The 14,776-nt window shown below is 43.8% G+C and overlaps 1 protein-coding gene across 1 annotated transcript; it reads left to right on the top strand.

Moving 5' to 3' along the window:
- Positions 1-200: 200 nt before the first annotated feature.
- On the top strand, positions 201-14,376 carry sall3a (spalt-like transcription factor 3a). Its single transcript, XM_076150347.1, has 4 exons — positions 201-282; positions 8,517-11,681; positions 11,961-12,298; positions 12,786-14,376. The coding sequence occupies exons 1-4, from the start codon at positions 201-203 to the stop codon at positions 13,215-13,217; spliced, it is 4,017 nt and encodes a 1,338-aa protein (XP_076006462.1). The 3' UTR covers positions 13,218-14,376.
- Positions 14,377-14,776: the final 400 nt, after the last annotated feature.

Raw genomic sequence — 14,776 nt, 5'->3', positions numbered from 1 at the left:
GCAATCCAACGCGCAGCAGCAACAGAAGCGACAGCAGCCTCATCGGCTAATTTCACATTTTTTTTTTCCTCTTCCTGTCTCCGCTACCAGACTATTTGCGAACTTTATGTGTGTTGATTCATTGGCTCGTCGCTGATGTATCTGCTAAACGCAGAGACAGCAGCAGCAGCAGCAGCAGCAGCACTGACACCAGCAGCGCCATGTCCCGACGCAAGCAAGCCAAGCCGCAGCACCTCAAGTCGGATGAGGAGCCCGCAATAGCCGGGGTGATCTCCGAGCACGGTGAGTGGACCTCCATCATCTGGGAGCTTTGCAACTTCTTCCTCTGCTGCTGCTTTGTTTGTTCACTCTTCTTCTTCTTCTTCTTCTTCTTCTTCTTCTTCTTCTTCTTCTTCTTCTTCTTCTTCTTCTCTCCTCTTCACTTTGTTTTCGAACAACTATAGACAAAAACTCTTTCCTTTCCTTTCAACTTAAAAGGAAATAAAATATGAATCTTCATTTTATTTATTTAGAAGTAAATCGAGGGGATTTTAGACAAATCAATCATTTATAATTTACTAAATTATAACTTTTTCTTCACACGATCTCGAGTTGGATTTTGACAATTTTTCAGGATAACGTTTTATGTTTTATTTATTCACCTTCCAGAGACAAATTCTCTTTTCAGTCACTTTATATTCGCAGGTCGCCGATGCTGCGTCTCGTTAAAGTCCCTTGCACAATAGAAACATTGAGTTATTCATTTAATACAGTTTTTACAGTATGTACATCTTCGTGCTGGAGGCCCATTTGAAAGGCCTGTTACAAACTAGAAAGAATTGAATCGTTTTTAATGTCAAATATCTATGAGTTGTTTTTATAAATAGAGACAAAATCACCTCATCGCGTTGACTTTGAAATATATACACACACACAGTGCACACACAGTCTGTTGATAAGTTGGAAAATATTTGGTTCTGATCTCCAATTCGGAATTCCGCAGAAATAAGCGAATCAGTGGAATCCAATCTATTTTTCATGATCAAAATTTGTAAAATCAAAATCCGTTCCGTGTATATTTTTTATTTGGCTTGCTTGTCTTTTGTCCCTGAGCGCCTGCTGGCTCTCCGTGCAGCGAGATGCGGATTGTGTTGCAGGTCGAACACTTGTTTTTTTGTTATGGAAATGTTTTTTGTTTACCCCCCTTACACGAATTTAACACACTTGATTTGTTCCCTTTTGCTCACAGTGTCGACAAGCTCGGTTGACAGGCTCGGTGAAAAGACTCGCTCTTCTTTTTTTATTCTGTACTCTTGCAGACTTTTCCCCTGCGCATTTAATGATCGTTGCAGTGTTGAAGTTTACGAATTATAGGAATGGTAGATTGTGTAAGGGATTTTATTTCATCTCCTTATATATCATGCAAATGCCAGGTGGTGTGTGTAGTTAGTTTTCAGTGTTTATAAATGTGCTTAATTTAATTGGCACATTTGTATAATCATAGTTATCACAGATGACTGATGTGTTTTTGTACAGTCAGTTGTCATGGAAAGCTAATTTACCTTTCCATGTCAGTGAAAATACAAACACCCCCTGAACATGAAACAGGTGTTAGGAAGAAAATTATAATTTTTTTGTGATATTTCTAGTTTTGCCTGTTTTTCACATTGTCACATTCAGCTCAATCTGATATCATGAAGTCTCATTTTGTTCTCTCAGAGACACTGAGGACAGTTTCTCTTGTCGAGTGGTCCATCCATAAAGCTTAGTGCTCTCAACAAATCACTGCTATTATTTATACCTCTGCTATCTTGGCCAATGTTGGCCAGCACACATACACACACACACACACACATACATACGCCCTCACTCCAGCACACACACTCAAACACCAGCACATCCAGTTTGCAGGGCGCCTTTTGCATAGAGACGCGTGATGTAATCGCTCGGGAGAAGCTCTTTGCATGAGGAAATTCTTGTGCGAGGGGACATCACACTGATCGCCGTTGTCTCTTTTGTCTGATTTGTATTATCAGGGCGATGCACATTTTGACACCAATATCGTCTCTGTTTCAGTGTTGAGATAACCTCTCCAGTATTTGGATCAGAGATACGAGGTATCCATCAGGTTGCTCCCCTGTAGGATCACCGATGACTGAAAAGTAAAGTTCGAATTGTAAAATTTGCCATCTGTACATGTACATGCAGCTCGTCTTTCCTTCACATTTATTAGTACATTTGTCTGAACACAAACACGTTCAGAAGACAAATCGATAAGAGGAGAGATTTGGCGTACTTCTGAAGTCACTGCACCAACACACAGATTATTTTTCCTTATTTTAGCTCACATTTTCCCACATTGATAGAGGTATGTCCCACACACACACACACAGAGTGCATTGTGGGTAAACTATACTGTTTATGCCATTGTGCTTAAAATTGGAAGTGGCCGTGGAATGTTAAAGTTCTTGCATATCCTGGTTGCAGCAGCATACTGACCGTCTTGTTTCCAGGACAGACGTTGCAGTGAAACAATCCCAAGCCTTCGGCACTGCACAGTCAATCCATACACGCTAGTATAAACCTAATAATACCATGTCTCATCCAAAGCCACCTTACAGACAAGCTACAAATGTCTGACAGTCGGTGTATCATTGCAGCATGATCAGATTCTCCGCTGCCTATTGCCGTGCTGCAGCTTGTGACGACACTATTGATTACTTGCCTTTACAAATCAGTGCATATAGCGTCAAAGGAATTCAGAAGTTCCGATCATTGGTGGCCGTTTCATTTAAACATAAAATCCATATGACGAACAAAACCACACACATCTGAATGATGCTCAGATCGTGTTGAAGGACACACACATCATGTTATTCATCTTTCCATATGATCAGACCTTGTTCAAGTGAAATTCTTTTAAGGAGGAGATATTGTCGTACAGTTCGATAAGGATTCGTTAATGCGTTACAACCTTGAAAAGACGGGTATATATAGTGCCAACAAGCTCTCGTCTGGCATGTTGTCTCCCCCTCAGGCCACCTGGACACTTGCCCCCTAGGGGGGTGGGGGTTGTGTGTGTGTGTGTGTGTGTGTTTTAGGATGGGAAGTAGGGGGTGATGGGGGGGTCTGCTTAGGAGTGCGTTTACAAAGCTTGCTGACTTAACCTTTGTCTAGCCCGGCCAGCCAGGTCCAGCAGCTAGAAGCTCCTTGTACAATTAGAACATGTGCGGCGCTGACCTTGGCAGCACAGCTTACTCGTGTCCTAGAAAGTGTTAACAGTGACGGGCCTTTCATCTCAACACCACCTCCTCCGCATGTAGCGTCTTTGAAGGTATGCATGTGCTGTGTGTGTGTGTAGAGGTGGAGGAGGAGGAGGAGGAGGAGGAGGAGGGAGGTTGTAAGACTCCATCGTCTTCTTACACACTCATCCCTTGCAGCTATTTGTAAAAGTGAAATGTATTGAGAAGAAATTCCAAAGTTAAATCCCTATTTTTTTTGTGGGAGGTACATCCAGCTGCCAGGATCAACAAGAACCCCCAATAAGCCAATTTCCCACAAAATTTTGGCACTGTAAAAATTCACATTAAATATCGGTGGAAACTATTCAAACTGCTTTCACAAACATGTTTCCCCGATGTGACAGAACAGTTCAGACAGCAGCTGCGTCTGACAGGTTTCAACGGCAGCGTAAGCCAGAGACAAAATCGCACGTACACGAACTCACACAACGCTTAATCACCTCTAAACGAAACCTTTTACTGAAATGTTTTAAGACAGGAACGGAGTTATGAGCTGCAAAAAAGATCTATAGCGAGAGAAAACAGTGACAGCATGCATGTTGCCCACTCCCCCTGCAGTGGGGCTTTGTTTGGCTTTTGTTTTAATCCCCTCTCACCATTGGGTGCAGGCCCGTGGACCACCCACATAGTCATGCCCAAGACGTCTTCAAGAAGGCACTCAAATATGGCTGCTGTCTTAATTACTACTCAGCACTGAAAACACACACAAGCAAGATAACATCCTGATTGAGAGGAAGGATGAGACAGAGGAGAGGGACTATTTAACAGTGAACAGGCCCGTGGATTCTAGGGATGCAAGAGGGGCCAGCAGGCCATTAAGTGAAGGGCAGCCTTTTTTAGTACCTATTTATGCAGAGGGTTGGCGTTGGAAAGGTTGTTATGGCACAATTTGTGACAGTTTAGTGCTGGGTGTTAAGAGGGAAATAGCCCTTTAAATATCAGAAACAGCATCAAACTGTCTCAAAAATAGTTTAATATGAGACTGAACCTATCAAGTCTCCACTGTTCTGAACATACATGAGATCCAAAATCCTCTTCCTCGGTGAAGAATGCCTCATCCAGGGAGGGAGGCCGAGCGAGCCATCTTGACGGGTGACACTGTCAGCTGGACAGAGTGCCGTCATTGAATACTGTATGGCAAATGCTTACACAAACAAATCGTTAATGTTTTGGCTGCTCCACATCTGCAGGCAATGACAAAGCCCCCTCTGTTCTTACAGATATGACTGTACCACTCTGCAGCAGGGCTGACCAGGCGGATGACACACGCACACACACACGCACACACACACGCACACACACACACACAAACACACACACGCACACACACACACACACACACACACACACACACACACACACACACACACACACACACACACACACACACACTATGCTGAGCACATCCAAGCCTCTGTACTGATACATTAAGTCATTTGTGGCGATGCAGTTTGCATTTACAAGCACACACATATATTGCTGAAATATTCAAGAATAAAATTTACACACTGTATATTTGACATTTAGTTAATTTTCAAAATATGTCATCAAACCCCAGGAGCAAATAGATGTGAAAAGGAGAAGAATTAGAGGTGAGAGAGAATAGCAAAAATCATGCTTGAAAGTCTGCAGTCATGTGAAAATGAAAAAAATACATTTAAAGGTATATGTTCAAACTGAATTACAGTAATATGAGAAAATATAATTATTCCCTTCCCAAACCTGTATAGAACACGTAGAGGCGGAGGATATAAGGGGGGAAGTAATTGGTACAGGAATTCCAGCATTGTTGGCCCTAGCAGGCCTCTCTTTATTTGTGCTCCCCCTCTTCCTCCCTCTCTCCTAGCTGAGGTCGGACCTATAGTGATGCATCTGTCTTAAAGGGTCTTAAGCTATCCTCAGATGCTTGAGAAGAAAGCATTTTAAAGGGGCAGAGGGAGGGGTGATTCCTGGAAGGCTGTAAGTGCACAGACTGCTCACAGATTCTTCCTCTTCCTCTGCCTCCTTGTATGCAAATGAAACTAAAAATATCACAGTATGATGAAGAAAGTGCAAATTGTTTAAATATCTGTTACAACAGGCTGAAATTATCTTTTATTAATGAGACAGTGCTGGTTTAACCTTGCGGCTGAGTTAATGTTTTCGCTGCCGTGTGTCCGTTAGGTGAATCTGGAAATTGTTAAGAATGGGAGAATTTGTAATTGCTCAATGCACGTCTCTGTGGCTTTCACCGAATCAGTGGCAAGCATGAATACCTCATCAGATATAATATCAGATTAGTCAGATTAGCGGTTTCAGTTAGCATGCCAAAGATTGCTGAGCAAGATAGCAGACGCACAGATTCAATGTCTACAATCCCCCTATTGACCGTGTTCAGCTTAATATTTGCATCTGAGTAAATGAAGACTCTTAAAGGTATGAAAAACGGATTGGATTTTTTTCATCTGGTCCTTTTCTCATGCTATAGGAAAATCAATACCCCCCATACACACACACATACACACACACACACACACAATCATTCTTCTCTCACTATCTTGCAAGCACACAACACTCACACGACCGCAAAATGTCGCCTTTGCAGAGCTGCACAACGCAAACGTACTGCAAAGACTTTTTACTACAGTCAAATATGAAAATAATGAAGTTATTGCATTGAAAATATTCACATCATATCCTGTGTCATTCATCAGATGTTTCATTCATATTATATGAAGTGCTGCAATTGTAGAATTAATCTCCCTAAATTCTTCAGAAGATTGTTTTGACAGTTCAATGAATGAGGCAAAAAGGAAAGAAAACATCTGACAAGAGCATTGTTTTATATTGAGAAGATGCTTTGTTGAATCCACAAATTCAGTGCAGAAAGTGAGCCTGAGCACACACACACACACACAAACACACACACCCTCGAGTGACTGCAGAAATCTTTGTGTATGTCGGCGTGTTTGTCCATCACCATTTTAAGTGCTAATCTTCATGTATCCGTGTGTGTGTGTGTGTGTGTGTGTGTGTGTGTGAGAGAGAGAGAGAGAAAGACATTTGTGTGTGTATGTGTGTGTGTGTGTGTGAGAAAGAAATTTGTCCATGTGTGTGTGAGGTCACAAGCATATAAAGGTCCCCACTTGTAATTGTATGAATGAATAAAAGAGATTGACAGTAATACCATTCTAATAACTAATCAGCTCAACACAATGCCTACTCATTTGCGTTGACCTTTCCACCCCCAATTATGGAAATGAGTTCTGCTGTCCGCTGCTTGACTAAAGAGATTTCTATCCTGCTGTCACGTGTCACTGCTTTTTCCAGTCGCTCGCTCCTTTTCACTTGTTGTTGATTTTTGTTTTTAATTTTACCGTCATAACAATTTGCCAAAAGCTGCCAGATTATGTTTGATCTCATTCATTTTATTTTTTTATATTTGTTGCTTAATTAGTTTAATCTACCCGGACAACGTAGGAGGGGAAAAAAACAATATCTTGTTCTGCTCGTAGTGAAGGTGAGAATGTAGAGCTTTCTGTTGGTAATGAATGAAGTTAAACACACACACACACACACACACACACACACACACACGAGGACATGATCGCTCAGAGCGCCTTTGGCCAGAAATTACAGAGGAGTGATGAATTTGTTAGGTAATGAGTCATTGTAATTGGCAAGAATGCTGTGTGTCTGCTTCATCACGACCCATTCCACTTTGACCTTTAAGATGAGCTTAAACATACATGAATCTCAAGCTTACTCACAGAAACATCTTAACTCTTGAGTGTGGGAACGCGTTTAGTGGGTTTGGTTTGGATGTTTCCTAGATAATGCTGCTCGTGGTGTCTCTTTAAGCTCTTTCACATCAGGGTTCTCAAGGTAAAATGGACTTTCTTTTTTGCGTCTCTAAAAATGACAGCAATGTTCCTTTACTCCAAATGACAGGTGTTCCATTTTGTGCGATATTTACTGTTATTGTGCGGCTCCTCCAATCAATTGTAAAAGCACATCAGTATTAGCTGAAGCCTTTTTTGTATATATGATTGGTTTGTGTTTCCCATACATTCCAATTATCCACACACTTTTTAAAAACATATTATTGCTTGTATGAAAGCAAAAGAGTTTTATTTGTGGATGAATATTATAGAATGAACGCAAAATACAGAAGATGGTCATAAGGTCAAAAAACATCATGCATGTATTTAGTGCAAAAAAGTTTTCGTTTTATTTTACATACACACACGCATTCACACACGCACACACCGCACACACTGCGCACACACCGCGCACACACACACACACACGCACACACACACACACACACACACAACCCCAGAACATTGAAAATAAACACACACGGGAAGCCATTTTCCCTGGTTTTGATTAGGTGTGAATTAGGTCCATGTTCCGAGCTCACACCAGCTTGTTTGACTCTTGATGGTTGCATGTGAAAGAGGAAGTGGCTTCCTGCAACTGTGATTAAACATGTGTAACTAATCAGAGTCTTTGCTTGCATGGCATTGTATGTAATTTGTTGCGTCTCATTTCAGAGATCATAGGCTGAGGGAGCGAGAGATAAAGTGAAGCGGAGGATTTTTCTTTCTACACATATTTTTGCAGGGGTTATGAAATTTAACACTAAACAAAGCAACAAATTGTGTTATTTTTTGACAACATAATGGTCCTCTCCTCAAACATATCATATATCACATGATGGAGTTCCTTGTATTACTTAGCAGTGCTAAATGGAAAGGCCCAGGCGTTTGAAATTCAGGTGGAAATGATTGGGGCTTGATAGCAGAGGGGAATCCTAATGGGGCCATCAAAGTCCTGATTTGTACCCAACAGATGAGGCAGCTGTGAATTGTATGAAACATTGGAAATCAATAGGTTGTATGGAATTTCATTAAGCGGCAGTATCCACAATTGATAGGCCCTCATAATTTGATGGATTGCACAAAGAAAATTATTAGCTGGCTCTTGGAGAGGGTGAGAATGTGCGAACCAGGGTCTGGAGAATTGGTGAACTAGGGCAATTTGTTCAGAGTAAAAAAATAAAAAGAATATTGATTTTGGTTATGTTAAAAGAGAGAAGAAAAATCAGAGGTTAAATCTTTGCAGCACTGCACCACAAAATATGTGTGGATTCTTTATTGATTATTTATTCATTAATTCTTCTTTTTTTTGCTCCCTCCTCCCTCCTCCCCGATCCCCCTCCGCTCCCCTGACCTCCCCTCCCTCACTCCTTAGCCCGTGGTGATGTGCTGGATGATGCTGACAGTGGGAATGAGAGCCGCAGTGGCAGTGAGGAGACCCATGTATGTGAGAAGTGTTGTGCTGAGTTCTTCAAGTGGTCAGACTTTTGTGAACATTTAAAAAACTGCACCAAGAACCCACTGGTGCTCATAGTGAATGACAATGAGGGCACACCCATCCCCACCCAGGAGTACCCGACAGAGCCCTCCCCTGCACCCAGCTGCACCAGTGAGCAGGCTGACAGTGAGGACCCCAGACAGGGCAACCACAGTCCCACTGGAGAGGCTGATGACATCCTCGACATACCAAGCCTAAACGGGGTCACTGGCCTGGAGAAAGAGGACGAACAGATGGAGCTGGAGCTTTCTCCCCCTGACAAAAACTTGGATCCTGAAGAGAGAGACATGGCATCCCCTGAGCCAGACGGCTCGCTACCTCAGCTCAACGACGACACACCCGCCACTGTTACAAGCTACAACATGCCCAGTACCAATGTTACCCTAGAGACATTGCATGGCACCCGGGTTGCTGTGGCCCAGTTTTCACAGAGTGTAAGGGCAGCAGCAGGCAGTGGGGTTTCCACCATGGCCATTCCCATGATCCTGGACCAGCTGATGGCCCTGCAGCAGCAGCAGATACACCAGCTGCAGCTGATCGAACAAATACGCAGTCAGGTGGCTCTGATGAACAGACAGCCGGCCTCACAGCCAGCTCTTAACCACCACACCCATCACAGCAGTGCTGCTGGAACCCAAGGGGCTGTACCCTCCTGTGTCCCCTCTGTCCCAAGTCAGATTCAGCTGCACAGCTTCATCACTCCTCCTGTCCATCAGCTGCCAGTTAGGTTGCCCGCCACTCTCAATGGTCAAGGCCCTTCATCTCTGACCTCAGCATTAGATGGACCCCTCTCTCAAACACCACAAAGTGGCATTCAGCTGTCTAATGCTTCAATCTCCAACTTGTCTTCGAATAATTCAGTGTTTCCCCCGCCCAGCGGCACTGGACTGTCTTCTCTGCTTCCTTCCTGCTCGTCGTCAGTCACAAACAGCAACATTAGCAGCAGCAGTAGTGTAACAGGAGGTGGGGGTATCAGCAGCGGCTCAGCTCTTTCCAGGAACTCCACCACTCCTCCATCGCTAAGTCACAGCAGCCTCCTGAGCTCGGCCTCCAGTCTACCGCTGATACCTCACAGCTCCCCCAGCAGCGTAATCTTCCCCAACCCGCTTGCGAGCATAGCAGCGACAGCCAATGCTCTCGACCCCCTCTCCGCTTTGATGAAGCACCGCAAGGGGAAGCCCCCAAATGTGTCTGTGTTTGACACTAAGCCCACCTCCGAGGACCCCTTTTTTAAGCATAAGTGTCGCTTCTGTGCCAAGGTATTTGGCAGTGACAGCGCCCTACAGATACATCTGCGTTCCCACACTGGAGAGAGGCCCTACAAATGCAACATATGTGGCAACCGTTTCTCCACCAAGGGGAATCTGAAAGTTCACTTCCAGAGGCACAAAGAGAAATATCCACATATTCAAATGAACCCCTATCCTGTGCCAGAGTACCTGGACAATGTGCCCACTAGCTCAGGCATCCCATATGGCATGTCTCTGCCCCCAGAGAAACCGGTGACCACATGGCTAGACAGCAAACCTGTCCTCCCCACAGTTCCCACCTCAGTCGGGCTCCAGCTCCCTCCCACCTTGCCGAGTATGATGGGAGGTTTTGGTGAGTCTCCGAGCCTCACTCCGCTCAGCAGGTCCCCACAGAGGCCATCTCCACCCTCAAGCGAGTGTGCATCTCTGTCACCTAATATTATGACCGACTCGGGCATGACCACTACTTCTCCTTCTCCAAAGCCTAACTTTGGGGGCGACCCACCTCCTCTTTTGAAACCTGAAGCTGTTCTGCTGCCCCCAAACTGCTCCACTAGGCTGGGGGAGAAAACTACTATCACAAGTTCAGTCACCCAAGTAGTCTTTTCCACTACTGTCACCTCTAGCCCATCAACCAGCAGTTGCCAGATCAGTGAACCCCTCACTAGCCCCAACTCTCTTTCTAACTCTGTTTCCCATCCTGTCCTCCCCATGCTCTCAGACCAATTTAAGGCCAAGTTTCCCTTTGGTGGCCTCCTAGACTCTATGCAAACATCAGAGACATCAAAGTTGCAGCAACTTGTCGAGAACATTGACAAGAAGATGACTGACCCCAACCAGTGTGTCATCTGCCACCGTGTTCTGAGCTGCCAGAGTGCTCTGAAGATGCACTACCGCATCCACACTGGAGAGAGGCCTTTTAAATGCAAGATATGTGGACGGGCATTCACCACCAAGGGAAACCTGAAAACACACTTTGGTGTCCATAGGTCCAAACCTCCACTTCGTGTCCAGCACTCCTGCCCTATCTGTCAGAAGAAGTTCACCAACGCTGTGGTGCTGCAGCAGCACATCCGTATGCACATGGGAGGACAGATCCCCAACACCCCGCTGCCTGAAAGCCTCCAGGAGATGGACACTGACCTCTCCTTTGATGAGAGGAGTTTAGACGCGATGAGCAATTACGACGACGATCTTCTGGATGAGATGGAGCAGGCTATGGACGATGACATGGACCTGAAAGAGGGAGAAATGGACCCGTCTAAACCTTACTCACCTGGAATCTCCCCACCAATCGCTGTCATCTCCAGCATTGCTGCAATGGAGAACCAGATGAAGATGATTGACGCCACTGCCAACATGACCCGTTCATTTGGTCAGAAGCCCATGCAGAATGGCAGCAACTTTGGAGCGGAGACAGATTGCTTTGCTACTGATTCCTTGTCTGCAGCAGGGGATGCTGAAGGTCAGAGCTTGGGTAGCCCAGCTTTGTCTGAGTCCTCTGGCTCTATGCAGCATTTGTCCCCTGCTCACAGCCATTCAGAGAGCCAGCGATCCAAGTCCCCAGCTACACTCAACAATAATAACAACGGCAGTGCCATGGCAGCAGAGGAGGGCCAGGAGAACAATACAGCTGGCTTGGCAACAGTGAAGTCGGAAAAATCAGAGACCCCGTCTCCACTTTCTGCAACTGAAGGCACTGGGGCCCTTGACCTGACTGCCACTCAGCCTGGCAGGCACTTCATCAAGGAGGAGAGCCACTTCAACATGCTGTTTCTAAACAGAGACAGAGGTGTGTATGTGCAAAATAAAGCAATCTTTAATGCAAAAACCAGAACACTTTATTTATGAAAAATCTATCCATTAAAGTGAAAATTAAGTATTACTAAACACATTATGTCCACTGTAGTAACATGTACTGCTTTTTTGTTGTCAGGACAAACCATAATTTAAAAATGATAATAAGTGATAATAATAAAATAAAGACTATGAATGTAAGAAATGTTTACATTAAAAAGATAACTTGATTTTTATCAGCCTTTATTAATGAACAGTTACTCTTCTCTTTCAGGCCTGAGCACTCCTAACTTGGCCAGCACAGCATCAAACATGATCAAAATGGAAATGAATGGACACGGCAAGTCGACATCTCTGATCGACAACCATCATCTTCCCATGGGCATCCAGGTTCCTGCTGCAGCGCCGCAGTCTACCATGAGCCCCAGCCTCAACCCCATGCTGGCTCCCCCACCCCCACGACGCACTCCTAAGCAGCACAACTGCCACTCGTGTGGGAAGAATTTTTCTTCAGCCAGTGCTCTGCAAATCCATGAGCGCACACACACTGGGGAAAAACCATTCGCCTGCTCTATTTGTGGAAGGGCTTTCACCACAAAGGGCAATCTGAAGGTATGAGCCTGCTTAACATAGCATCAATTCAAACGCTACATAAATGAGGGTCCCGATGGTGGGAGTGGTTGTAGCTAAACATATTCGGGGGAGGTCACCTCACCCAACCCCACCCCCCCTCCCAGCTTCGCCTCACTGTTTGTCCTCCATAATAGCTGCGCAGATTTGAGTGCCAAAAACATTCATTATTCATGATTTAAGTCAATGTTAATCTATTTAGTATCATATATCCCTTTACATGCATTTTAGTATATATACAGGCACAATATAGGAGTATGTCCATAGCCGTATGCTTTTTGTCAAATCTGGATGTACAGATGCTTCCAACGGTTTCCAAAGCAAATGGATTCTTGTTTGCGTAACAGTAAAATCTGGCCTCTTCCCATCCATCCCCATCAGTGAAATGTTTCTTTAGCGGTAGTATGTGCTGATGTGGCGTAGTACCGCACTCTCACACACTTTCTTTTTATTTTCATGCTTATTTTAGGTTCACATGGGAACACACATGTGGAACAACGCTCCCGCCCGAAGGGGTCGACGACTGTCCGTGGAGAATCCCATGGCCCTGCTGGGCGGTGATGCCATGAAGTTCAGCGAGATGTTCCAGAAGGATCTGGCGGCCCGGGCCATGAACGTGGACCCAGGCTTCTGGAACCAGTACGCAGCTGCCATCACCAACGGCCTGGCCATGAAGAACAATGAGATCTCTGTGATCCAGAACGGAGGCATCACCCAGCTTCCTGTCAGCCTCGGCGGTGCAGGACTCACTTCACTGAGAGCTCTGCCTGCAGGAATGGACCGGGTTCACACCGGCGGCAGCCCTCCCATGACGGGTATGGAGAAGGTTGGTCTGGAGGTCGGGGTCAACCGCCCCTTCTCCAGGTTTATGGAGGAGAACAAAGAGATTGGGATCAATTAAAGACTTTTCAGTGTTGCTCCAAGGTAGGACTGAGAGGACAGAAACCGCTGAACCGGTCTGAAATCATGCGTACTATATTATGTACAGATTAAATATTTTTTGTTTGGTTTTGGAACTATCGTATTTAGTATTGATTAGAGGTCTTTGCCTTTCACCCATTCCCTCCTCACTTGATATTTCGCTTATACGGAGAATACTTTGTCTCTTGTTTGAGAATATGTCGTCTTGCAAGATTTGCATGGTACTTATTGGTTTTTATCAGTATGTTTGACTGCTTTTATGAATTCCTTTGAAAACCAGGATGCTGCCTCATTTATGATGGACAGGACTAAAACAAATGAACAGAGATTTGTTTAAAGGCGTTCCCAGACTCTTTTTGATCTAAAAGAGCTGTGGACAGACTGAAGAGAAGACTGAAATATAGTGTTTCTGTGCTCGCCTGATATTTTTTTCTCATGAACTAGAAAACTTGAAAAAAATAATGTTTGAACTATTTTAATCTTTACATTTAGTCTCCCAGCATTGTCTTATAATATTGTCCTGTGTCTTTAGTATTTATGATATTGACAAAAAAAGCGGGTATACAAACATATATTTAATGGCCCAAGCATTTTATTGATCCATTGTTTTCTAAACTGCAGGCTTCACTGATGAATATCTCTTTCAATAAAGACAATATGTCGTTTGAGTTGAACAACAGAGAAAAATGGTGAAATTTTATTTGGATATCTGTCGAGACTATGTGTATCACGTAACATGGTGACGAGGCGAGAGATATCCGAAGCTGCTATGACCACAAACCCTGCTTTTAACCTTTGTAAAAAGAAAAAAGAAGTGATCCTTTTGAAGAAATATCTATGTATAGAAATACAGACAAATCTAAAACAGGTATGCATATTTTGTATCACATAAAAATAGACATCATGAGTTGAGAGTATTTGTCATGTTTGTGAATGCACTTTTTAAAAACAAGACGTTTTGTCTGTGAGTTACCGTTAACCTTTCGACTGAGCTATCTATCACGTGCTGTTTTCATCGTTTTCAGCGTTCCACTCCTACAGTTTGCAGAGTCAATTCTCTGTTGTTGCATTTGTGCTCCTCATCAGAGTGCAAACCCATCATCCAATCAAAACCTTCTTAAATAAAAAAGAGAACAGGTCACGTGTGTTTCTATGGTTTCATTATACGCATCATTTTCCCTTTTCTATCAGCCTTTTTCCACGAAATGAAATATATCAGATCAATATCTTCAAAATGTGTCTAAACATTGCTAACATTCTGTATAATTCAACATGGAAGATCGACAGATTGCTGCTTTGTAGTTTAGACCCAAATTACCACTAAAGTGTCTTAATTTAATCTTAATTTGGAGACATTAAATGTTGAAAACAATAATTGTATCAGTTTGTTTGTGATTTGAAAATAGATCTAACATTTGCATCACATGACACATCTGCAGAGTAATGTTTTTGTTTCCTGGCTACATAGAATAAATAAATCCGTCTCCTCTTCTGGGACGCATCGCTCTTCTTCTCACAGGCTGCACATATTTCACAGTG

This window comes from Genypterus blacodes, unplaced genomic scaffold, assembly GCF_046128005.1.
Source record: "Genypterus blacodes isolate CSIRO-AG114 ecotype Tasmania unplaced genomic scaffold, CSIRO-AGI_Gbla_v1 ptg000052l_1, whole genome shotgun sequence".
Taxonomy (NCBI): Eukaryota; Metazoa; Chordata; class Actinopteri; order Ophidiiformes; family Ophidiidae; genus Genypterus; species Genypterus blacodes.
The sequence above is the reverse complement of the archived record's forward strand: the minus strand, read 5'-3'. Positions and strand labels throughout refer to the sequence as shown.